Genomic DNA, 27,416 nt, shown 5'->3' with positions numbered 1-27,416 from the left:
TCAGGGAGCATGAGACATCATTTTCACACATGGATTGGCCACCACAGAGTCCAGACCTTAACCCCATTGAGAATCTTTGGGATGTGCTGGGGAAGGCTTTGTGCAGTGGTCAGACTCTCCCATCATCAATACAAGATCTTGGTGAAGAATGAATGCAACACTGCAGAAGCTTATTGAAACAATGCCACAGCGAATGTGTTCTGTAATCAAAGCTAAAGGCGGCCCAACAAAATATTAAGAGTGTTTAACCTTTTTTTTTGGCCAGGCAGTGTATATTTTAACTTATTGGTCTTAAAGATGTGAGAGTAGAAACCGATACAGAGAAGTGGGGAGAAGGCAATAAGCATGTTTAGTACAGCATGCATCCTGAAAGAAGTAGAGAGGCGGATGATCTTACTGTTTGAGCAGGAGGAGCAGCAGGCTCTTTGGTTGAGTTTCAAGGATGTGAGCCAAGGACTTTCAGTCAGCTGGCCCAGCCGGCAGCCATGACAGGAAGTCAGCCTTCAGACATGGTGGTCCCACTCCTACAGAAAACATGCACACCCACCAGCACCAGCAGCAGCCTGACACGCTCACACTCTCTGTTTATCCCTGCAAAGAATATTCAAAGATGACATTTGTGATTTATGTTGCATCACTGAGCTCACCACAGACGGAACGGCAGTCAGCACTTTTCCTCTGAGTGACACCTCTGTCAGAGGACTGAACTGGGATCAGCCCTCTCAGGACGTGATGAGTGCTCTTCAAGCTTACATCTGCATGAAGGTAATTGTGAGCAGATGTCTATGAGAGCTGAGATTTACAACACAATAGTCCTCCAGGTTCAGGGATTCATTAACTTCAGTCACAGAACAAGTAGCAGTTTGAGAGCTGCGGTTTTCAGGAAGCCACTTCCACCAAAGATGTTTATTAAAAACTGTTTAGGTTTGTACTTTTCATTGTGGCTGCATCAATTTCATTTCAGCACTCTAGTTTCAGTTCATCAGTTTGTTTCTATGCATTATTTATTGTTTATTCTTGCTAATGCATTTATGCAATGCTCGTATAAACTATGAACTATTGGAAACTATCTTGAAATAGTTTCTTATGACATAAAAACATAAGAATACTACAGATAAACTGACATTGCATTAATATATATTCAAATATAAAACTTAATCTAAATGTTAATTTAATTTCTTAATATTCATGCACTTCCATTTAACTGTAAAGGCTTTCATACACAACCCGTCCTTTTCTTCATCTTGCTTAAATCTACAGACTTACAAAAAATACAAAAGTAGGACCACAGCACATGTACAGTACGCTGCTATCACACTTTATTAAAAATAGAAACATATATTCATAGTACTTCTCATACAGACTACAATGGTCCACTGGTATTATTTTCAAAAAGGAGTTACATACTATAAAACACTCATTTGGCCTAAATCCACTGTAGAAATGTCTCAAAAAAACAAACAAAAACAATAAGGAAGTGAGAAATAACCCTCTTGTTTTGCAGCTCCTCCTTCTTCATCTTTCTTGTGCATTTATTTTTTACAAAATAAAACTTTATGCAGAATGCGAGAAATGTAAATATGGAAACAGACAACAGATGTGCTTGCTCAGCGAGAGAAATAAATGCACATACAATTGAGTTTAAAAAAAGATGGCACATTTATTGCAACATAAATGTTATATACATTGTGTTTTTCTGTTGAAAAAGACAGAAAATTCAAATTCTCGTTGCCGCAGGTTTTTTTTTTTTTTTCCCGATGTGCATCAACAATACCTTTTATTTGACACAAGAGCAAATCTTTTATCAATCAACAACGGAGGAAGAGGAACTGGATGGAGGTCACACTTTTAGAAATCTGGAGCTCGTACAAAGCTTTTTTTTTTTTAAGTGCCAGACTACGAGCAACTGTCTTCTTGAGATGCCATTTGTAAATTTCTCGTAATAATCGACAGGTTCTGGTAAATAACCGTACATTTTACTATCTAATATAGTAAAATAAAGTAAGAAACTTTTGCTTTCAAAAATCTAGAAAGAGTAATATTTAGAATTCAAGAAATATTCTTACAGTATTATTGTATAAAAGACTAACTACAGTGAAAAATAAGCCAAATGTTTTTTTTTTTTCCTTTTGATTTTCTTTTTTTTTTCATATATTATACAAGGGAAAGCATCTGGGAATACAGCAAAGTCTAACTTGGCAAACAAGGAGCAAAGAAATGATAGGAAGGACGGAAAAGGAAAAGAAAAAGAAGAAAGAAAGAGATCCGTGTCACGTACATTATACCCTCAATCAAAGTCTGCCAACATGAATACAAGATCATGAATACTGACATGAAGAACAAGGCCACATTCAGTCAGAGAATACACAGAAACAGTTTAGGTTTGTCTTCGCTAAAATAAAGTCGTTAAATCATTTAATGTAAACTCTTCACCGTGGCATCCTTAATTCTAATTGAAGTCCCTTTATTGTCCAGAATACTCATTCTGAATGTGGCAGCCTTGTTTAAGGTGTAGATAATGATAGAGCACAATATACAAAGAAACAAATGGAATATAAAGCCAGTATTTTGGCCAGTGACTTAACAAAAGGAGCAACGTAAAGCATGCACACTGATAGGGAAAACAAAATAAAGCCATGACCGATGTCTTGAAACATAGAAGAAAATCATTTTGTTCATTATTGTGCTACAGTTCAATGATATTCAGCAAAATCCATGAAATATCTAGTCTGGCTTACTGTACTGAGTGTATCACGGCTTCTAAAAAAAAAAATAAAAATCACTGAAAAATAACTTAGAGGTTCTGAAAGTGGACAATGTAATGCTGAAAAGAAAGGACCTGTTACAACACAAATAAGCATAGCTAATTTTACTCAGAATAACTGTACTGCTTAAAGTTTTATGCCTTGAGATATTAAGAGAAAGAAAATCGATATGTTCATCAGGCCAGGAGAAAATGTGGTCTTCGTTTGTTTGTTACTACTTCTTCATTAAGAAATCTGATTAGCTTGTGGCAGAAAAAAAAAAAGAAAACAAGCCACTTCTGTGCTGACATCAGGATGTAACTGTCAGGAGGCTAAACAAGAATCTGCAAAAATATGTCACTGCTTACATTTAACACTATATGGCAAAGGAACCGAAGGGCAGAGAAGTCCTCTCTTCCTTTAGTTAAGACACTAAAATATGCAGGGAATGCTAAGGTTTGCTAAAAGTTTTCTTTCCGTATTTTTACTGCTCTCTATTGAGGAAAACAAAATGCAACTATATCTGAGCTTTCAGTGAAACTACAGTTTGCCATTCTTTTGTCACCTTGGTAGACAATGTTGCTGATGCTAGTGTAGTTGATCTTGATCTAAACTACACAGACACAAACATAGGTAGTTTTGGTTACACATGTGGCCAGTGGCAGAATGAATAAAATATAAATATAAATAATATATATTCTCTTTTCTTAAAACTGATGGGGGCGTGCTTCAGTCTTTCAGTGCTAACAGCTAATGATCATTTTCATTTGGGTATAAATATTACTATAAACGGGCCAATAAATTAAGCTCAATATTCTCAGTGCCAGATCTTTTCCTTTCATCTCGGGCTCGCCAAAGACTTGGGACCAGGGTGGAGTGCTCAGTTTTCACGGTGACACTGGCAAACTATAGATCAACTGAAAAGTCGCATGCTTCTCTTCGAATTTACCTAACGTTCCCTTTAGACATACACTTTATAGCTCAATAACATAATAAATAGAAATAAAAGAAACAGACAAACAAAAACAATTGCTGTTACAATGCATTCGTCAATTCAGTTTAGGCACAAGGCAATTTCCACATACAGGTTGGAGGAGATTGCGAAGTCTCTGATTGTTCAGAAGCAACACACTTCTTGCAGACAGTGATATGTGCTGAAGATTTTTCTTTGCGGGGACAAATTTGCAGATGGAATCTGGTCGCAGGGAGCTGGACGCTTGGCTCTTCTTCAATCTTCGGATTGGATTGTGTTAGACTGGTGGTTTCGCTTCAAGTGGTCTGTCTCCTCCAATTGGTGTCACAAACTGTGAGTCCTGTCTGTCACTGGGAAGCAAGGTCACTGACTCAAACGGGACAGAAATGATCCGCATCAGTTTGATCTGGAGAGAGGAAACGACAAACGCACTGATGGGAACTGTACATCCACAATCATACAACAATTGTGTCTGTAATTGTGTCTGTATGTGAGAGCATGTGATTGAGTTCAATGTGCTGCTGTTGCAAGTATTTGCCAATACTTCCTCCTCCATGAGGTATGTGAAGCTGAAACGAGTCAATTAATCAACTGGTTGATCAACTTAAATGGCAACTCATTTATCAACAAGAAGCCAAACACTGCTTAGCTCTAAATGTTTGGATCAGATTTCGTTCTAGTAAACTAAATATCTTTAGCAATTTGAAGACGCCAATTTAGAATTCAGGAAACTGTGATGGACATTTTTTTTCTCTTTCGTGCAACAAATAATATTAATTATACCATGATTATACGGTATATAAAAATAATAAAGTCTTATTAAAGAATAAACGACAACTTGATTTTGTCTGTCTGAGATGACGACTGATTGAGAGACTGGTTAGTTGCAGCCTCCAGAGGTGAGAGTACCTGTGTCCATCTCAGAGGTGGCCCATGGGGTTGGATGTGTCGGTCAGGCCTGGATGGACTCCTGTGTGGCCTTGTTGGGCGTCACTGGAGCTCCCAGAAACCTTTTCCTCCTCCCTTCTCTTAAGGCAGGCCGCTTTGGGGTTCAAATTCCGCTCTGTATTTTCAGACAGATAGAAATCCAACATTCCTGCTGTTACTGGAATAAAAACCACTGTGATCCATTCATTTCCTTTTTAATCAAACCACACTATATACACAGAATGTCTTGTGAAGGTCTGATATTTCAGAGAGTGAATGAGGCATCTTTATCAACAGGTTTTTTCCTAATGTTTTACTTCAGCATCAGTACTAACTTTACTATCTATAAATACAACCATATACCCATTGACAGTAGTTTCTATACTGTTAGTGTGATATTCTGGCTCCATACTTGGCAGATGTGTGAGGTGAAGTGTATTAGCGCCCTAAAATTGAGTGTGCAACTCTATTTACAGTAGTTCTCCTTTTCATTACACGTTTACAGTATCGTCTCTGGATGTGACACTAAAATCAAATTTCCACCTGCAGGAATATTATGTTAAAAAAAAAATGAAAGAATGAAAACTGATTTAATGTGATGTAGCACTTTGCAGCAAGGCAACGACGCTGACCTCTGACTTGTTGCTCCAGGTTAAGTATGACGGCCACAGCCTGATGGAGGATGAGCAGTTTAGTCTGGGGCTTCTCGCTTTTCAGGTGCAGCTGGCACATGCGACCCAGCTCCTTGAAGGCCTCGTTGATGTCTCGCACCCTCAGGCGTTCACGGGCGTTGTTAGCCATCCTCCTCTCACGCTCTCGTTCAGCCTTCTGCTCTGGATTCAGGTCCTCGTCTTCTGTGATACTGTGGAGAAGAAATCCAGCTGCAGTCAAGACCGTCTTAAAGGTACATGTACACTGCAAAGCTGATACAAGGGACAGCTGTCGCTTTAACAACAAACATAGAAGCTGCAATAGCCATTTTTTTTACATGCTAATAAACAGTTTTATTTATCCCTCATTTGTTAGAAAGTGACCACCTGACCACAGACGAAATTAAAATAAATGCTTAAATGTCTCAATGTTTCAAGACCAAGTGGTAAACTACACTAAAAAAGTCTAAACTACTCTGTAAACCACCAGCTGTGTCACTTAAATTGACCAAATCGACTGATATTACCACAATAATTATTTATGCGATGCCAGTAATGACTTTTTTCAAACCCTAACCAAAGATTAGTTCAATTCACTTCTGAAAAATATTTTGTATTGACATGTGGTTACCTGCGCGGGCCTGCTCTGGGTGTCTTCATATCTCTTTTGTCGCTCTCGTCGTCTGACTTGTCATCGGTGGAGAGGCTGTCGTGCATCTCATCTTTGTCTTGTTTCTCCACCTTCAGCTCCAGGGTGGCAGGCACCTGCCCAGACAGGGCTGAGCTAAGCCCTGCTGTCAATTAAGCAAAAGTAGAAGTAAAACATCTGTGTCTATGTTGTGTCAGCCACATTAAGAGATGCTAAGGCAGCAGGGTGCGCCTCACCTCTGAATGCTTCTACTTGGTGGTTGAGTTCTGTGCTGGATGTAGAGCCGGCACTGGGCATGCCTCCATGGCTGTTGTTCAGGCTGGTGGCATCGTCACCACTCTGCTGCAACACAGACAGAAAGGACATATGAAGAAAGGAAGCAGACAACAGCAAGAGACAGGTCTAAAACGATCCAGAGTTTGTTTGTTGTTTTCTGAAATTAGGATGAATGATTTATAGTTTAAAGATTGAACTGAAAAGGTTCAAAGACTTGGGACCAGTTTAAGGTCTGGTAGTCATTCAAGTCTATAAATGCCAAAAACTCAGTATCAGTACTGAAGGACACATGATCAAAGGTAGAAAGAAGAAACTAAAAGCAAATAAAAAACACCTGTGTAATATTTTTTTCATAACATTGTCCCTGCTTATGTTACATTTTGTGTGACTGCCTAACTCAGGCTAAGCTGTCTGTAACCACAACTGAGAACACGTCTGTTTCTCGTGTCTGAGAAAAATCCTTCGGTTTCAAAAGATGTCAGGATAAACCCACTCCAAAGTCTGACCATTTCCTTGTTATTTTGTCCACATTCATAACATAAAAATGGTCAACTCCCACTATGTTGTACCACAAAGTCCCTCCTTTACCACATGTTCTCGAGCTTTTTGATTTCCCTGTTGAGGACCAAGGAAAGGCGGAGAAATCGTCACTGAGGGTGGAGGGTATCTCCCCCTTTTCTTATGGAATGTGATCCCCAGTCACTGTTGGCCTCTGTTAACCCCACCGCTCCAGGATCCTCCCCTTCCTCAGCGCTACGCTAATCTTTGCTGTGCTCTCAACAGGTGTCCAAACAACTCTTTGTCTGGAGGAGGAGGAGGGAAGCTGGAACTCTGGCAAGAAAAGAACGCTGCCATTTTCATGGCTGGGCCTGATTACCATACAGCTGAGGACCTCTATTTGGGTGGAGGCCGCGGGTTCAGACACACGTTCCCAACGATTCAGATTTCCTGGGTTGTTAAAAAGAAGTGATGAAAAGGGGTGGAAGGGGGTAGAGGGCGGGGTGTCAGCCAGAGTAAAAAGCCTGCGGCTGTGCCGTGCCGGGGCTGTTGAGCCCTGTCTGAAGGGACCTCTTCCCACACAGGAAGTGCTGTGTTAGCGCAGACACAGTATGTTCTATCTCACAGTCACAGTCGGTCAACATCACTGCCACAACCCAGCTCTGTGTAACAACTACATCAAACTGAGCTCTTCTGACAACCACAGAAAAATTCTTGTTAAGGCACAAAATCAGCTACCCAACAACTTCAGCGTCAGAGTGAAAATACCCAGTGACAGAAAACACGGCACCTTAAAATGAAAAAAACCTTTAAATTATTTGGAAGTGAAATAATGTTGGCAAAGGAGAGCAGCTGGATCATAACAAATAAACACTTTTCTGTAACTAAAACGTCTAAATCAAACATAAAAACATAACTTCATTCTTTCTTTTTGTTGCACAAAATCTGAACTGGTCATGAGAAGAAAATATCTTTAAATAACATTTATGTGTCTGTTTTATGTCAGATAGATAACAGTGCTAGAGCTGAAACAATTAGTCGATTAACAGATTATTAATCAGAATCTATTTTGATAATCGATTAATCATCACATTACAGACACAAACTCGCTGTAGTAGCTCCTCAGTTACGATTTCTTTCCATGATGACAGCAACACAATAAGAGGCTTCAATTTTCATGAGGACCAGGACTCTAAATTATATAAAATATCTGTAACACATGAGAGAAAGACTTATCTTTCGTAGCCTGCCTGTTCATTATTTGCATCCTTTATCTTGCCATATTAAGTAATCTCAGTTTTTCCTGATACTAAAACTGGTTCAGCATAGCTTTTTATTTATCGTTTTATTTTGTGTGTGATGCAAACTATTTCCAAACACCTCCAGATTACAGTGGGATGGGCTGCCCCATTTTAATTTCCACTGCAGATGTGTTCAAATCTCTTGGCTCTTTCAAATGAAATACCTTGGATGGAGGATGGGTGAATGCATCATGATTTATACTGAGACCCGCGTTCCCCTTTTTCTCAAGAGGCTTCGACTTTAACTCTAAAAGGAGTGCAACACACAAACAAGTCCTACACCAAAGCACAACTTCACTGCATCGCGCCTGTTTTCCCTCATTTCTCTTTCACCCTTGTGTATATAGCCGCTCTCAAGAGGAGGGTGAACCTTAGGCCAGCCATTACACTCATGGAAAATATGTCAGTAGAAACTGAACTGTTCATGTGTGGAAAATGTCTAGTTTTTACATATGGCAGGGAGTTGTTTTGAGCAGGTGGCTGGGGCACCTTGTCTGGAAACGTTTTTTTAAAAAAGGAAAAATATGTAAGAATAAACTATAGAAATAAGTAGTTGACGCAAAATCTAAATAGATATGTTAAGTTATCGTACCATTGTTGCAGTCCGACTTGGAACCAATGCAGAGGCAGGAAAGTTTGGTCCAACGGCTGTTATTGGCCCATTTTGTGCCTGTCCCAGCAGACTGTGTATGTCGCTGGGCAGACTGGCCGTGGAGCCCACTGCATGGTTCCTCAGAACAAGGATTGCATCATCCAATCTGTCCAGACGATCCTCCATTCGAGACTGGAAGGACCGGAGGGATTGAGAGGCAAAGGGTTAGGGAGAGGGAGAAGAGAGGAAAAGAAGGACAGAGCAGCTTAGTATAAGCACATTAGGACCCAAATTGAAAACACTGATTGTGTGGTGTTGACTGGGAAAGCAAAAAAAAAAACATCTGACACATAAGATAAAGAAGGCAATTCAAATGCAAGATCAAATGAAATCATTTCAGCTTGAGTAGTAAAAGTTAACAAAGGTCTTCATTTGTTTTTAACTGATTGATGGACAGAGGCACGACAGCCACTTTACAATTCATCTCGAGTTTAACATCTGCACCAAAACTGATTACTGCAAGCTGGAATGACTGAGAAAGACAACAAAACATGACAATAAGGCAACAAAGGCCGCAAAAATGAAACTGCGGTTCACTATGAAGAATGTAGTCGAAGTCATGCATGAAAAGAAAACAAGGAATGCAAAGATGTATGTATGTATGGAACACGTTAAGAGTGAAACGTCTAACTGAAGAGTACCTCGCAGACATCCTTTAAGAAAGACATGGCATCCTGTAGATGCTCATGTAACTGCTGATGAACTCTGTTTTTCTGGCAAAGTCAAATAAGAATAAGACAGAGTTATGAAACGAGATCAGAATCTATAAATACTACCAACACACTGTGGAAAGAGATTGTTTTTCTGAAGACACAGACGAGAAGGGCAGGATTTGGAAGGAAGCACGCAGCTGCTGACCATTCACTTTGTAAGGATGAAATTGTTTTGTTGTTTGCACATTTAATAACCCCAGCTTCAGCACTGCTCTTCTACATTACATCTACCAAAACACACAGTTTTTTCCACTCAAGTCACTTTTCACTTTTAGAATAAGTGATGTCGATGGTAAAAGTTGTCAGTTATTACTTTGTCTTCATGTATTCATTTATCCAGCTGAGCGGTTTGAAAAACTAAATAATTTGAAGCATCCGGACACTTAAAATGAATGTGTCAGTGTTGGCTATTTTGTATATTAGTCTAAAACTAATATAAAGTACTGCTGGCAGCCCAGTCCACTTAAAAGATTAGTCATTTAGACAGTAATCTAATCCGAAAATAGATTCATCACCGTTTCCTAGAGCTTGTGGGATTTTCAACGGGACTTTTCTTGTAGTTTTGAGTCAACTACTAGGTAGCCCAGCAGACTCTGAAACATATCCTGAGAATAAATCATCATTAGAGCTTGTCTTTACTGCCTGCCAGTGGAATTATTTATTAAGAAAATCTGTAATGGAATATTTTTTTTAACCACTTAAGGAATCCTTGGGAACAAAGTTAGGTCATGCTTAAGGCTCACCTTTTTCCATTTGTTCAAATCTTTAATAAATTAAATACAGTTCATCCCCGTACATCCCTCAATTATAGTGTGTCCTCAAACTTTACAGTAATAAATGTGGCCTGTAATGAGTACAGTGTGTGCTTCATATATATAGCATCTATTGTTTACAGTTTTAATCCAATTTGCAGACATTTTCATGTTCAAAAGAAAAACGAATACACAGGACAGATTATCAAAAAATATGGGAAAGTAGGATCCTTTAGAATAGATTAGACCTGCCTGCCCATAATTTAATTAAGTTATAAAGAGAAAAGTCTTAAGTCTGATTAGTGCACTTGGCACAGTCCAAGCTACTGACTTGAATTCTCCTACTATTCATCCTCAACATGCCATAGACTACACATACAGTGAAGAGTGTGTAGTTTATATTGCATAAGGAACTCATCTGATACTATTCACTGTAAATCATCCTTGGTGGCCACGAAGAGACAAAACACAGCTGGAGGCTGAGAAGGAGGAAACCTCTGCATGGACATATTCAATGTCGTCTTCACATGTAACTGGCTGATTGAATAAGCTTTTAAGAGCAATAAGCAATAACAGTGACCTCATAAAGTCACATTTAGACCAAGCTTGTGTTAAATGTGTTAAAAATATAAATTAAACAGCAGCTCGTCTCTGCAGGTTTACTAATGCCAGGTTCAGACTAAACTGTGTCTGATAAACTGTGTCAGGTCATAAATTCTTTCTGTGACTCGGCTGAGACAGACTACACACTGGTCGCAGATCAGTCAAAGTTCATCTTTCATGATCTACATGACGTCGCCGGGAAAGAGGTGCCAGGAATCAACTACTGGAAACAAGACAATGGCATGAAAGAAAGGGGCTGTCTTGTGTTTTGAAATGCCTAAAAACACAAAGAAAAAACACCCATGTGTTTTACCAAGAGGATTGTATGGGTTGTCCTTTACCCGTTTGTATCGTGGACTTTTATTTGTTGTGACTCCAACTATGATAAACGTCACAAGGTAAAATGATACATCATCCAGACTTGGTACTCTCCTAGCTCTCATTATTATTGTATTGTGTAGTCTGAACCAGCTTTAAGTGTAAGTGTAAAAAAGTCAACAGAAACGACACCAGAACTAAATGCACACAGCAAACCAGCAACAGGCAGCAGGTATCTTGCTACTGTGGCAAACACGTATGGGTTAATAATGAAAATGGACAATAAGGCTCATTTTAACACTTGCTTTGGCAAAGTTTCTGTGATTTGGTGCAAATACTCTTTTGTAATCTGTTTTTATTGCTACATTTTAGTTATTTATTATTTCTCTACTTCAGGATACTTCAGTGCTTCATATTTCAACACTTTACTCTTGCAATAAACTCCCAACAGAGAATGTAAATACATGACATTTGCATTAGGTTGTAGGTCACATGAAATGTGATCTTAAGCTCTTGTCGCATGGCAGCGAAGGAATTCTGGAGAAGTGGTTCACCAAACAGCTGCCCCGCTAACTAAACCCTTCCCCCAACTGTCATCCCCATCCTGGGCCACAGAGTAGAGGACAGATGGCAAGCCCCAAGGGACAGGTATTGTTCAGTTTGGTTATCCCTCGACCCCCACCTTCCTCGGCAAAACATTTGCCAGACAGGAATCTCCCTGTATGTAACGCTAGCTCGGTCCTCCATGGGTAGCTTATCGAGAGTGAGCATCCATCATATCACTGGAAGACGGAGGCGAACAAGGAGCTTACCAGAGAGTGAAGGGAGTTCTCATAATTTGGAGAGGAGGGGGTCTGTCCACTAGCACGGGGCCACTGGTTGGTACCTGATGAGAAGGAGAGCGACAAAGTGAAGGTCAATGTTAAGAATCCTATCAGTCAGTTTCATGTCAACGTGACCAGTAGTCGTGTCCTGCTGAATCGGGTATGCTAACACAAAACATAACTGACACACACAATAACATGCAGTCATAACACACTGACATCCTGATTTTCTGCTTTCTTGTTCAGAGATATTTTTATCTTTCAGGGCTCATTTCCTGATGGCAGGACTGCATCCTGACAACACGAGCGAGTCGAGGGTTCCACTAACACCCACACCACCCAGAAATGTACGCTGAATCCGCACATTAATAGCTAAGAGGGAATGGCGAACAACAGCACAGAAAATCAAATCAGACTTTAAACACTAATATTTCCTGGAAACCTTGAGTCTGCAAACACATCTGAGCACAGCGGGCTTAACAGTGTTTTGAGGCATGGCTTTCATAAGAGTTTTTGATGAGGGACACACGCCAAGTGTCTGGCTTCAATCAAGTTCATATTCTTCCACTACATTAGCTTTGCTGAGTTGTCTTCCTCATTAGATGTTTGTCAGGTGATGTAGTGGCAGCACAGTCACTTTCTTCATATATTATACAGAATTCACACCTGGACACATCTGAGTGTGATTGTTTCACTCTATTTGTGCAATAAAGAAAATATAATCTGACACTTTCCACCTTTTGGTTCTAAATAAAAATTAAACTGAGTCACATATCTGGAGAATAAAAGGAGAAAGCTCAGAGACTCTGAACCATACACCTATGACTGTAAGACATTCACAGTGGATTCTGTACGTTCATCCGAGCCAAAAAGTTAATCTACAGGCCAGTACAGGAAGGCAAATTAAGCTGATTTGATCTGGTGTAAATTAGAGAAAAGGAAAAAGGAATCCACATCTGCTCATCACATTCCCAGCTCCAGTACAACATTTCTTTCTTTAATTTTTTGAAGCAGAATTATCCAAGTAACCTGCCTTCCATGTGCAACAGGAGGCAATGCATTATACCACAATCAAATAACCTTAATGGACTTTGGCAATAATGAACCATTCCAGCGTATTTACAGGATAGGGTGCCTGTGTGCTTTCCAGTTCAGGGCTCTCTGCGCTCTTCTGGTGTCTATTATGGTGGAAGGATGCCAAACCCCGCCCGCATCCTTGTAAATGTTGCACTGTTGTGCAATCTACAGATGGAAACCTTGCTTGAGTTAGTGTGATTCTAAAAAATCATTTTGGGCACTGTCCTCCACTTCTTATAATAGCATGGCAGACCAGGATGAGGGGAATTATTCATAGCAGACAGGCTTGAACCCTGATCATTTTTTTCCAGTCTTGTAAAGTAATTCTAAAAATGATCCTTATTGTTCAGTGATTGTTTTCTAACAGATCAACGCCTATACGATCAGGCTGAATGTGTAATAAAGCAGTGAATGGTACAAATGCACTGACAAATGCATGGTTTTGAAACACTGGAAAAACCTCACCTCCCTTAACTGGAAACTGTTCAAACAAAGTTTTCCATTAATTCATTCCAATGAAATGTCTAACTTAACTTCTGTGGTCTTCTGAGCTTGAGTTTTCACGTTTCCCCTCTCACACACATGCACAGCCTTGGAAAAAGCAGACTTTAATTAACAGACTATTAAAAGTGCCTTTGGAGGAGGAAATGAAAAAGTCTCTGGTCTGCCTCAGCTTTCTCCCAGGTGAGTGAGACAGGAACTTCACATGAGCCTCTGTTGGCTGGCGGCAATGAAAAATTAGCCCAAGGCTCTGGTCCCCACGAGCACCAGAGAGAGCTAATTGAACAAACCAGCCCTGAGTAATGTGCTGTATAACGGTGTAATCCTAATGATGAATGGATTTTGCGGCTAACATCAACATTGAGCCAAATCTTGTGCAATTTCAAAGTACCATTCTTTTTCTAACCCCTGAAGCAAAATAAGGACGGATAATTAGTAAAACAATACCCGACAATCCCAGATGTATTACTATTTATTTATTTTTTAATGTTTCTTCCATGAATTCCACTAATAAAAATAAACCCTGAACCGGTCTATATTTCTGTTAGCTTTTAGCATTTTATAAAATAACTCTTTAATTTGTGGCTATGAATGGCACCGCTATGCTGCCAGGTGTAGCACGCTGTAATGTAAATGGGTCAAGAGAGTCAGAGTCCTGCTCATCAGCTGAGTCACAGCCACCTTCCTTCACCCACTGGTAAATAGCCTTTTGCAGCCTGGTCTTTCTGTGTTTATGTGATGTGTGTGTGTGTGTGTGTGTTGGGGGAACAGCTGTCCATGGGGCAGGGCAACAGCTGAGGACAAGGGGGGCATACGTAGAGACAGCTGTCGCCACTCCATTACCACACATGACACAACTGCCCGCTAAAACAACACACTGGGCTTTCCCTTACTGTCCCCCCTCATTCCCTTTCCATTACTCGCTCGCCTCTGTCAACACATCTGACAGTCTATATTCTTCTGATGCACAACTCTTTTTTTTCTGTGCTTGAAAGAACTTAGTACATACAAACAGGAACCCCTTTACGTGTTCACTCAACTGTAGGAAGATGGGCGGCCCTGTTTTTAACTACTTTCCTGTTTTCGTTCTCTGAATTTTGTTTGCACAAAATAATTACGACTCAGAGGGACGCTTGTCTGTCACTCCTCAAACATCAAGCCGACATAAAACTCAAACTACTACAAAGCACTTGTGCGGAAAAGCAGGATTATGTAATCATAAATCTACTCAAAAAATGTGTCTTATTACATAGTGGGGTGAATCTCATGAGCTCCTATTATAAAACCATAAAAACAGTTTTGAGTATAAGAAAAGTTCCTTAATAATTGTAATTCAAGATACACTTCAAACACTTTTCAAGATTTTCAAATCCTTCAAAGCCGCAGTATTTTTTATTTATACTATCGTCATCATGTCACATGACTTCTTGGAAAATTTCCATCACTTAAAAACAAAGTATAAGGAAAGACTTAAATGTTATTCTGAGAGAACATTTATGAACGGGAACAAAGATGTCTTAAAATGCAGAGAGCCAAAACTAGTCAGTGATGTCTTGCAACATTGATTTCATGCTTTTAGTACAAATCCCATTATTAGTGTGCTAATGGAAAGCAGATAGGAAGCAGAAAGCCGATATATCAATTTAAAAAACTCTCTTCTATTTGCTTTAGATGAACATTACTGGTACATGTTCACTTGCAAATGAACTCCAGCATTTATACAGTTCCCAATAGTCGTCGGGACTGTCAATTCCATACACATAAAGCCTTATCCCAGACTAAACTAAGCTTTCTTTAAGGATGGATGTAAAAATGGCATTAACTTCCCTGGCTCAGATAAAGCACGGAAAATGATTAGAGCTAAAAGGAGTATTAAATGAGGGTTTAAAGAAACTTTTTATAATTCAGGCTTTAATTAATCCAACTAATGCAGCAAAGAGTAAAAGTAATTAAATGAATTAAAGACATAGTGCCCCTCTTTTTGTGGCAGTTCAAAGAACAGCGTAAGCAGGGCTAAGACAATTTGGCACCAATGTACCTCACAGAGAGTTTGTATACAGGTGAGAGGCTCATTCCATTGAGGCAGCACTAGATAAGTTGTTGGTACTTTGGTGGAAAACATGTTTTAGAGTCCTAGGAAATGGGAACAACTGTGAATATAATTATGACATTACTTGTAATGCCGTCCCAAGCTGCATTATACTGTAAAGTTCTGCTGGCAGCAGGACACATGAATGTCCACCTTGATTTAAGAAGTGCTATAAAAACTATAATCCACTGTGTTTACCTTCATTCAATACCACACACATCAGTCTGGTCCAGGGACTCAGCCTTTTGTTCTTTTTGTTTTTAGGTGGGAGATGTCAGATTACAGCAGCTCATCATTCCTGTGTGCCATTACTTCCGATCAAAACTAGTTTTTAACAATAGTAGCATTTCATCTTCTATTCTTGCGGGTGCAGACACTGTGCATTTTACAATGTGATGTTACCATTTATGAGATACAGCAGAGAAATATTTCCATGATTCTACTGTGCAAGGTAAACAAAAACCCACATGGTGTGCCTCTGGCTGTGGACTGGAGGTGCTGTGTGTTCAGGTCGTACTGCTCTACACTATGCAGAAAATATTATAATCTCCTGGAGAAGCCTACTTTAGCGGTTCTCACCACGCATCACTCTAATTGACACAGATGTTTCAGAGCAATGTGAACAGTGACTGAATAAAAGCGAATGTATTCATCGCCACATCCTGTAATTTACATCCCACTACTATCACAACTACATTAATCAAAATAGCAGATATGCTAAGAGACACAATACCAAGACCCGTCATTGCACTTGTACAATTAAGATGAAAGCCTCTGAACTCATTTTGCTATTACAGACCATGGCCAATTTAAAACACAAAGTAATGCATGTCATTGGTTCTTTACCCAAGAAGCCCTCAGAAAGCAGAGCCAAGATTATTCTATAGCTGGCAGCTAGTGTAAGTGTTTGGAAGTTGTTTAAGAGATTAAAATCCAATCTACCTGGTCTTCCAGACGGGGTGCCAGCTGCAGTCACCACGGTGCCTGCTGAGGCAGCGCCTGCTGTGGCTGTCATAGGTGAAGGAGAACCCACAGGTGTCGACGGATTGGATGGAAAACTACTGCTAGTGTGATCAGGTGAGTAAATCTAAAAAGCAATCAGGAGAAGGAGATAGAGAGAGAAAAGTGTGATTCATCATTAAACCATAAACAGGCAGGTTGCTGGTGGTTCATGCTGCATATTATGCATAGTGGATAATTAATTATGGGGATTTTATTGCAATGGACGTCGTAAAAATGCTCTGTACATACAGAACATACAAACCGTTAACAGTCCTCTGTGCACAGTGCACAGCCTTAACCAAATTAATCATAAACCACTTCTCTTTGATGTCTTGTGCTCTGTGTCAATTGTAGGTGAAGATTTACAGTGACTCCAGTTTCATTCATTTAATGAACTCCTTGCTGAACCACGTGTCTAAGTCTGTTTATTTGGTTTAAAAGTATCACTCAGATCATCAGTAAAAGTAGAATTTAATTTAACTCAAAAATATTTAAAAGTGAGTAACACATGCTTAAGTAGGCTGAATTACAAGACTGCCGGCTGTGGAGAAGGTGTCGGCCTGCCTCAAAATAAAACAAAACAAGACATGAGAACTTTATTCTCTTTTTCCTGTTGTGTTTATAGCTACAGCAGATTTTGAATAAAAAAAAAAAAAGAAGTATCCTGAAAAAAATATGCAAAAACGTGCAGTTTTTAACTCCTATGTAGGCTCTGTATGAGTCACTCTGGTTATTATTCTACTGTGGCTTCAAGACGCCCAACCTGGAAACCCCGTTAAGCCAACAACCCAAAATCTCAAGGGCCACATTTGAGCCTGCAGCCAGAGATTGTATTGTGAACCATATTTCAAAATCTAGTAGTATTCATCTGTTGTTTATTTTTGCATCTTTCTAAACTTTGTAGTCTCTACCAAGAGGACAACTGGGGCAGCTGCCCTGTTTTTCTGCATGCCACAAATTAAGTTAGCTCAGGTTTATTGCTCCAATAGAGGACAAATCAGAGTAACTTCATTGTGCCAGTGCATCCTCTGATAGGTTACGCTGAGGTCACCGAGTTTGGGGATGACATGTCAATCACAAGGGAACGAGGAGATTACGTCTTCAGAACTTCCAGTGGGATTTCATTTGTTTAAACAAATGCTGGATTAAAGCACAAACACATCCCCGATTTTTTCTTCCTCTAATAAGAGGATATTTGTGGCATAACGGAACATGTCTGAGAGAAGTCAGGGTATTACGGCTGGATCCTGACTAATTAGCAGAGGAAAAAAAAAAACAGCAGATCCACAGAGATTTCTCCTCCAAGTTGAGATCAAATTGAGCTTGCAGGAAACCGTTCGACTTCTCTGGGGATGATAGAATGCACTCATTATTAATAATCTCCTTATTTAATCTTGATCTCTGGGCTTTAGTTTTTCAATCAACTTGGAGTATCGGGATAGAGGTTTCATTGAAGTGTGTCCCTGAATGTGGAGGAGGACCGTCCGTTGTTTGAGGAGAAGAATCACTATTTATTCTACACTGTGAGAGCAGAGCGCTTCTCTCTGCTCGGCATTTTCACTCTAGGACAATTTAGTCAGAAACTAAGGAGGATTGATAGTGTGGTTATCACTCTGTCAGAAACCAGTAAACCTCAAAACAAATCCCTAAATATTTCCAAGTTTTTCAAAAGCAAGCTGTTTATAACCGTGACTTCTGACCCGACAATATATGACTTTCTATTCTTTTCACTCCCTGGCCACTAACGCTGCATTCAAAGTGAAACATGGCTCATTTTACTGGAATAAATGAAGCTCCGCCTCATCATCAGTTACGCTCCCGCAGGCGGCATGGGGCCAATAAGCACGGCCAATTTAAAAGGGTGGAGAACAAAAGCTCCACAAAGGGGGGCCCATGGAGTTGAGCCACAGCAGTTATAAACTCCCCTGTGTCCCCTGATCCATCCGCCCACCCCCACCTAGTCCAACCGTGTCCATTTCACTCCAGCTTTGTCATGCTAATGGTATTGAGTCTGCAAATATAAAGGACTTAATTTGTTATTACCATCCATGAAGTCTCATATTTTGGATTCGCACTAAGGAATATTCCCTCTAAATGCACAGAATTAAAATGTTGCTTTGCATAATACCAGTACATTAATGGTAATAATATGTCTATGCAACATGTTAAATAACATTTGAGAATATTTTGGTGAAATATTAAGGAGATGTAAAAGCAGAATTTAACTTAAAGCACACCTCGTCTGATGAATGGAAATAGCAAATACATTTCAAGAGTAGATAACATAAGAAATGCTCATTATGCTATTTTACCTTCTGCACCTTTTACAATACTATAGTCAAGACATGCTTATTTTTTTTCAGTCTCACTCAGTTCTAACTGTGATGTTCCCCCCCTTGTCTCAGCTCTTGCCCTTAACACTGAATTTGTTTTCCAGATTTGAAGGTGCCACCGTTCTTTTTTTTTTTTCAGAGCACTTTAAATAATCTAAAGGATTGAACCATTACAGGATGTCACAGATACCCACCGCTGTTTTTATAAAACGGAAGTGTAATCCTTCGGCTTTGGAAGCATTTTTAATGTACAGTTGCCTTTCTTGACTACTCTTAGTTTAAGCCGACAATTATCCAGGCTTAGACCAAAAAACAACTACAAACATGTCCTCTGAGCTTTTTTAATCAGCAGTCAGTCAAACATTTAATTCCCTGCATGATTACTGAGGTCACCTTCTTTAGAGACAAAAAAGGGCCATTATTCTATCCTGATCTGCAGAAAAATGAAAAGTGCGAGGCATCAGTTATTGTTTCACATCCTGATCAGATGAGACTTAAGGAGAGATATGAATATTTCTTTGTAGTTGACCAAAATGCTTAAAGCACATTGATGATGCTACCCAGAAAATAATTCTGACAGGGAATACATTTTCCATTTTAAACCACAATTAATTCCAACTACTACTCTAGATCTAATCCAATGTAATTCTCCCTATGCATGGCACAGTGACCTGGACTCCAAGTTAAGAGTGGGGTGGTAACTCACCGAGGCTAAAGCCTTGCCCAGTGCATCTCCAGTCTGTGAGCTTCCAGTGGCGTTCCCCCGATTTGCAACAGCTAGAAAAACACAGAGGGGAGCTTTGTAATAGCAAACTTAGACAAATGAAGAGTGGTACTGTACACAGAGCAGCTGTCCAACTGCGTGACTCGCTACCTTTACAGAACGGACGTTGAGCTATGATTACATCTGGGTCGGTGAATTAGTCATTCTGAGCAGGTAGCTGAACTGTTAACATAAGAACATACCCATGACCCCATCGGCTGAGTTGACGGATGGGGTGTGTGCTGCAGTGACGAATGGCGAAGTGCTGGTGTTGCTCCGGTGGAAGCTGGACATTGGAGGAAGACTGGCATTGATGTCTGGAGAGACTGAGTGTGCGGGGTAATTCTGGAAGAAAAATAAAACCGAAATGCTGTATTCCTAAACATAAATGTGTGTGAGAGAGAGAGACAGAAAGAGCATATTTATTCTCTAAATTATAATTCTTGACACCTCCCAGGCAGCGATGGAGCAAAAGTTACTGGGGGGAGGGACAGAGATAAAGAGAGGGCAGGCAGCATCTGCAGACTCCCTGTGATGCACTGCCAGCTGAAGCAAGCAGGCAGACAAGACCAGATCAAACACTGACACAAAGAGGGTCACCAGTGTCTTCACTGATAATAACCAGACAACAACTTAAGACACACACACACTGTGGAAGCTGTGCAAAGGGAGTGCAGGGCCGAAAAAGAAGTTACGTGTTGTATGTGCTCAACAATACAAACATCTCTTACAAAAGTCTGCAAAACAAAGATTCTAACAACCATTTACCACCATTCATGTGCTTAAACAGAGCTTAGTGAGTCATGCTGCTTACCAATCGGTCGTGCGAGTGCAGGCTGCTGTAGTTTCCTGACTGCGGCATGTGAGATGAAGATCCTGCAAGCATGCCCCCATAGCCAGGCTGACTGATCCCATTGGATGAATTCCATGGGTCAGATGAACTGTGGGTACCATCTAATACCAATAAATAAGTCAATTTAGAACAATTTATTTAAACTGAAGGCAACAGCATGTTTTGATGCGGTGCCAGACAGCGGCAAACCTTCAACTCTACCCTTACAACTTGAGGTCATCCAAGGAATACAAATGATGAACATGATCCTTGTCCTGAACACAGCTGAGACAACACAAAAGCTAAAAGCAACATAAAGTCTATCTGTGTCTGGGAGTCAGACATACTGAGTTAAAGATTTAGCATTACTAAATACTGCTCAAACAACTCAGTCTAGTCCATCTAATCCACAATACACAGATTTGACAGACTCAATGCAAAAATAAAAGAGAAAGTCATTTTAATCCAAAACCAAAGAGTAAACACGGAAACTTGCTTTGAACTTACCAAAGAAAGTCGCAAACATACTGCTGGAAGGTTTAGGAGAAGAGTACGAAGGGGAATCTCTGTTGAAGTCTTCCGAGTTTGGAGATGGTGCGTACACCTGCCGTGAGAACATAGGTCTTATCAGAATGGCCCACGATACAGAAAAACAATGTGGCATCTGTTCAGCTGATTATCATTTTAAGTGTGGCATACCAACGTATCACTGTCAAGTATGGTATGACTTTCTTATCTCAGTTCCGATGATGTAAACATTTCAGCAAAAACGCACGAGAACACTAAACAATTAATAACAGAAGTATGTGATCCCACACACACACGCACATAAAGCGTATAAACGCTAGTGCGGTGTATATACCTCTAAAGCCACAAATACACACACACACACACTTTAATGACTAGCAAGCAATCAAGCTCATGAAGGGAGGAGTGGATTATCAAGAGTATTTGCATTTCAGATCAACTCAGCCTCTAATGGAAGTATAATGATACCCGCTTACATGCATAGACTAAATGCCTGGCAAATTACAGCCTTCCCAGAGAGGTCGAAATCAAATAAATGGCAGAAAAACAGCCTGCTCTGCTTTCTTTATATTTGTACCTGCAAGCTGGTGGTGGTGGTGGTGGGGAGGAGAGGCACAATGGGCACGCTGTTGTACAGCTGTGAGTGTGTGCCAAGCTAGGCGGTCGGATCAAAGAGACTGAAGGCCAAACACCAGTGATGTGGTCTCTGACTTCATCCACTCCAGATGGAAGGAGCGAGGGTGAGGGAGAAAAGCACGGGGGAGGAAAAGGGTTTGGGCGAATTGTGCCTCCCACAGACAGGACTGGATGACCCCACAGTCGTGTAATGCTAATCAGAGCCAGACCTGCCAGCTAGATTCCACCTGCACATTTCCAGTTTGTCCCACACGCTGCAAGATTTTAATGACCTCATTTCACACTCTGATGTTGACAGCTCACTCCTCACAATTGGGCACTAATGCATGTGGATGTGATGACGGCCGCAAAGGTTGTTTACTTGCTTAAGATGTTTTACGGCGCAGTGCTGAGGGAAAATATGCATCACGACGGAAGTACATATAAAACACTCACTTACACACACACGGACGTAAAGTCAAAGCAGAAAGAGACTTAAGTGAGACTCAGCGCTGTTTGCTGAGTGAGCAGGACTCCAGTGCGTTGTTGTCTGGGTGTGTAATTAAAGTGCTCAGGGAGGGGTGGAGCTCTCATGGGTCTTCTGGCTTACACATGTGACCAGAGTTGATAGTGGCTCCATGGAGATCTCAGGTTAGCCTCACACGGGAGCCCGGGCTTTGTCTATTGCCTCTGTCAGAACGCTCAATGGGCAGCATATGGCAGCGGATAATGCTAATTGTCCTTTTTACCCTGGGCTAACCAGTCAAAGCATTAATAAACCATTCCAAACACCGGGTGCCTCATTCCGCCAGCCTATGGAGGAGAGGGCCCGCCTGGGTTTCCTTTTACAAGGCCATTAATTAAAAGCCGTCACTCACACTGATCAGCACACCAACACAGACCTACATCGGTTATGTGAGCACCAGACACTAATGCTTAAAGAAAATTAACTGTTAAAGTTTGAAGCATTCATTTATTTATAGATATTGCAAAAAAATCACAAAATAATCCTACATGGGATGAATCTCAACTTATTTTCCTATTTATATCTGTACTAAGACAAACAATGAGGTAACAATTTGACCTCCTCTTAAGATACCACACCAAGTTATTAGTTCAGTTCTGTAACTACGCAAATCTCAACTGAGCGACTATATCCTGAACATCCTCCCACGTGTCTCCAAGCCTGTGGCACCTGCCTTTGAAGTTCATGCCACACCGATCAAAATATATCAAACGTTAAAACACGACCTGACAACCACGACTGATGTAACACAACAACAGGAAGGGAAAAGAAGTTTAAAAAAAAAAAAAATGATACAAAAGAGGGAAAAAAAATCAGGCGGCCAGACAACTTTAAGAGAAGAGTTCAAACACTCCTAATGGCGCGTCCTGTTTTTGCACGGTATGTCATTACTTGGAATCGAACCATAACACTGGGGAATTTTGTTTCAAGTCCAAATCTTCCGAGGCTTAGTGTGAATGAAAGACACAATGCCTGCTCAGCTCAGCCTGCTTAGAGGGGCGTTGTTCAATATTTGTGTTTGATACTTGCCAATGTTTTTTGGAAAATAAAGGTCTCGGTATTTTCATGCACAAAACTGTGACATTACCCAAAGACTCACTTTCACTGGCACATCATCTGACAGATTAAGTTAGTCTGACATATAGAAAGAAATGCTCTTCACATTTAAATTTATTCAGATGTAAACAATACAAATTAAAACTTTGGAGATGCACATACACACTAAGTAAAAATTCAGCCACAGAGGAAAAACAGACGATGAGCATGGAAAGAAAATAACACAGTATCTCTAACCTGCAGTCAATCCCATCAGCCACCTTAAAAACATTAAAACATTTAACTAATAAAAAAGTCAAAACACGTGAAAAACTGTAAAATCTTACATCCATGTGTACAATCTCACATCCAAAAGTGTCAAAACAGTACCTTCCTTCCACATAAATGCCACAAATACTTGGCAATATGACCTTGCTAACTAATCACATATCACATAATCACATTATGTGTGCTGAATATAGTGTTGCACAGTATAGGATAGGTCAACACCCACACACACAAACACACTACCCCCCACTCGGACTTCGAGTTGGATTAACATGCATGCTCCAGCACAGCAACACATGTGCACATTTGTAGAACATGAGGATTAGTTTTTAGAACGCACGACAGAACCTGTTGCACCACAAAAACTGGTGTCCCTCTTTAAAGAAGACGTATTTTAGGATTTGCTTTTATGTTGTTGTACGTGTAGGGGAGAAACTTTCCACGAAAAAAAACACAAAAAGAGTCCAACAATCACTTCAAGACTTTCGCTTCAATTTTGTCTTTTTCACTAATAGGCAACGGAAGAAAGATCAGTGAGCAGCTCCATCTGTACTGGTACCGTGCCACCAGCTCACAAGCCAATGGCCCACTGTGAATTCTCCCAGTGCTCCAGATGGTGAGCCTGCTATGCAACTCTGCATTATAACAAATTAATGTGGATCAAGTTGATGCAAAGAATGAGCAGCACCGTCTTTCTTTTTTCCTCGGATGGAAAACAGGGAGAGAAAAAAGTTGATGCTGGTTGTTTAACAAGTGCTTTTGATCATAAAGTTTGCCCATTCTGTCCACATGCTATCAATTTTCTCGCCATCACCAACTGTAACACAAGCCTGTTAATACTTAATATGAAAAAAGATCAAAGTCATCTTGTGTGCATTGGGAACAAAAAGGGAAATGCCGTAATGGGTTATAAGGAAAGCTGAAACACAAGGCTGAGGAAGATGACCTTTTCGGTTCAATATAATAAAAAGACTTACCTCTTTATTTTACTTTCAAACACATGTGCCCTTTCTATCATGGCAAAAATAGCACAGGCAATGACAGGTGGAAATCTGCCTGTGTAATTTACTTATGACAGGATCATTACTTAAGGATTACTGAAATGCATTACAGAGCTCATTCAGCCATTGTTAAGTGTGTCCTTGAGCAGATTCATAAGCCCACTGGATTGTTTTTAACCATAAAAATAGGAGAAACACTTTCCTGCAACACAAGCACAACCAATCTTTACGCCTACATGTTTATGCAAAACAGGGAAAACTCAGTTCAACAGTTCCTTCTCCACCAAGTGCAGCCAACACACACGTATAGCATGCGTGTACTTAAAAAAAAAAAAAAAAAGGGTATTCACACAGAAAACATAGAAAAAAAAATCAAAGAAGTCATTACAGAGAAATTCAGAAATCACATTAGGCTTCCTGTGGCATCAACAATACCAAAGTGATTAAAAACAGATGGAATAACAGCAACACTGGTGCTTGGAGCTCAATCTGCAAACAGGAAAGTCTAACCTCAACAGGCAGCCTCTTTGCCTTAATCATTCCCAGACTCCCACTTGTTATTATTTCAACCCAGTCTCGGAGCTGAAGCAACCAGCCAGTAAAAATAAATTCAAGACAGCAAAAAAACTTTCTGCCACGCCGTTTCATTCTGTGCATGAGAAAAAAAAAAGGTTTAAAAATGGCACAACTTTATCTGTGTGTAGCCTAGAATATTTACTTTGGAGTCAGGTCAGCTCCTACACAGAGCTGGGGTACGCAAAGTGGAATCGTGCTAAATACACAGTTAAGACTTTCGAGCTGTATTATTTTACATGTACTGTCGCACAGCTTCAACTGATGTAATGGAAAAATCAGACACAGGAGCCTCAGGCACATGCATCCACACAGAGAGATGAGCACTTGCTTCCATCTTAAAAGGAGCACAAAACTTCAAACATTTTGAAAGACAAGGACTCCGAGACTGACAGTCAGAGGGATTCACCAGTCACATGCACACATGCACTCTTCTTATAGCTCCCCTCTGTTTTAGACACACTCACACATTCCCAAAGAGACTACTCACCGATTTCCCGTTGTAGTAATACATTAAAGAGTTGCTGCCCATTCCAGGGACAGGGTAGGCGCAATACATTATAGCTTTAAAAATCTGAGTGATAAAGATACACTACAATGCCACACTTGCTTTCTCTCTAGACATACATCCAAACCGCTCAAAAGGGACTAATAATTCTTTCAGTACTGGCCTCCACACAGGACCCACTCAGAGGAAACTTATGCAAAGCAGGACTGTACCATTCCACACTGTGGGAAGGGGTGGTCGAAAGAAGGGAGTGGCTCATGTGGTACATTCCTCTCTTAAGCCTCTAAGTGCTGAGCCAAAGAGGAAGAGGGCGGGGGGGAAGGGAGGCGGCGGGGAGGTGGGTATAGAAAAGATAAAGGGAAGTGGGTGGGACAGAAAACAAATGTGTGAGCAGATTTAGAAAGAGACAGAAAAATGTTTAATTCCAGGCATAAAAAACCCAACAAACTGGAACTGAAATAATTTCCATCTAAGCAGGATTTTATTAACATGTGTAATTCAAAGGCGAGTGCCTGGATAAGTGCAGAGAGCCTGTTCTCATCCACACGTTTTAATCCCGAGTGCCTAATCTTTTTGTTTTTGTGATGATTAAACGAGTCTACAGGCAGTGAGGTGAAATATGGCTTTTGTAAGAACACAGCCATCTGGCAACACATTTTACCAGTTCCCACACGTGGCTCACATATCAATTAGGAGTCATTAGTGAGAGAAAGTGAAGGTTCAACATGTAGGAACAAAAAATGGTTCGTATTCAAGAGTCCAAATCGAGGGAATAAGGGAGTGTATTTATGAAATGTGAAAGATGACAGTTTTGGTGTTTTGCAGAGTGAGACCTTTAGCTGAAGTGCCTGTAAACACAGAGTTGTAAAGCATGCAACAGCTGCAAAGGGGTTGGCTTCTGACGTCGGAACAGGAAAATAATGCTCCATTTCCTAAACCCTGGGGGCCTCAGACTGGGGGGAAGCATTACACTGACAGCCATTTTACCATGTTTTACTGTCACTGCAAGCCACAGAGCTCCCCATTACCTTTATCATGAGGGAGGAGGAGAGGGGAGCAAAGGAGAGGAGAAGAAAGGAGGGGATAGATACCATATTCCAGTGACTGTACAGTCAGACTGGAGCCTTTCATGTGCACCACTTGAAGCTTGCTGGACTAAACACAGGCCCGCAGACTCATTGAGAACATTACTGTTATAGAAAGATGAAAGCTTCCACTTCCCTAAGAAAACTAGGCCCTTATTATGCTTTTCCTTTTAGTACTGTTATTATTTATCCCCCTTTCTTCTCTGGGACTCTTTTAAACTCATCCAAAACACTGGCTCTGCATGTTGTTACCGCTTTATATCTGGCACTGTTTCAAGTTGATGCTTTAAGGAAAATGGTCATGATAGAAGTGTTTGAAGGGGTCTAAAACAAGTCCAGACACACAGCACAGTGTTGTGAGGAAAATACATGAAAGCAGGGACAAATAGGCATTCATTTAGAAAATCTAGCGCACACACAGACACGCACCGATACACACAGACACACACACACCAGTCCCTTTCTTCAACAGCTAGCACCGTGGTGCCGTCAAATTTATTTAATTAAACTTTATAAATCATAGGGCCTGTTCAGACCTTGGATTAAGATCCTACCTGGCCGATGCGATCATGTAAATGAAAGATGTGAACACCCCGAGGACATATTGAGACCGCATTTGGGAGATCTGATCTCTGACCACATTTGGAGGTGGTCTGGGTCGCATCGGTCTGCATGTGTCCGCATTCCTTTGATAGTGTGCACACAATACTTCCCGAGCCACATTAAAAATCGCTTATACTCAACAGGGGTGCTCCTGTGGAGTTTTGCCTCATTCATTCA

General features: G+C 40.5%; 1 protein-coding gene across 4 annotated transcripts in view; it reads right to left on the bottom strand.

Moving 5' to 3' along the window:
• Positions 1–1,640: 1,640 nt before the first annotated feature.
• tcf12 (transcription factor 12) overlaps positions 1,641–27,416 on the bottom strand; it is a 71,885-nt gene continuing 46,109 nt past the window's right edge. The window contains exons 9-20 of one of the 4 annotated variants that reach the window (XM_084540768.1): positions 20,985–21,081; positions 20,460–20,599; positions 19,849–19,990; positions 19,589–19,659; positions 16,490–16,634; positions 11,869–11,942; positions 8,611–8,802; positions 6,180–6,285; positions 5,926–6,088; positions 5,277–5,506; positions 4,627–4,780; positions 1,641–4,123 (exon numbers count right to left, since the gene is read on the bottom strand). In XM_084540768.1, the coding sequence (XP_084396894.1) occupies positions 4,638–4,780; positions 5,277–5,506; positions 5,926–6,088; positions 6,180–6,285; positions 8,611–8,802; positions 11,869–11,942; positions 16,490–16,634; positions 19,589–19,659; positions 19,849–19,990; positions 20,460–20,599; positions 20,985–21,081 (1,503 nt within the window). In that variant the 3' untranslated portion in view covers positions 1,641–4,123; positions 4,627–4,637. The remainder of the gene's footprint in view (positions 4,124–4,626; positions 4,781–5,276; positions 5,507–5,925; positions 6,089–6,179; positions 6,286–8,610; positions 8,803–11,868; positions 11,943–16,489; positions 16,635–19,588; positions 19,660–19,848; positions 19,991–20,459; positions 20,600–20,984; positions 21,082–27,416) is intronic. The other 3 variants (XM_084540769.1, XM_084540770.1, XM_084540771.1) reach the window with 3 other exon arrangements.

The sequence above is a fragment of the Chelon labrosus genome (genome assembly GCF_963514085.1).
Source record: "Chelon labrosus genome assembly, chromosome: 3".
In the NCBI taxonomy this organism is placed as follows: domain Eukaryota; kingdom Metazoa; phylum Chordata; class Actinopteri; order Mugiliformes; family Mugilidae; genus Chelon; species Chelon labrosus.
The sequence above is the reverse complement of the archived record's forward strand: the minus strand, read 5'-3'. Positions and strand labels throughout refer to the sequence as shown.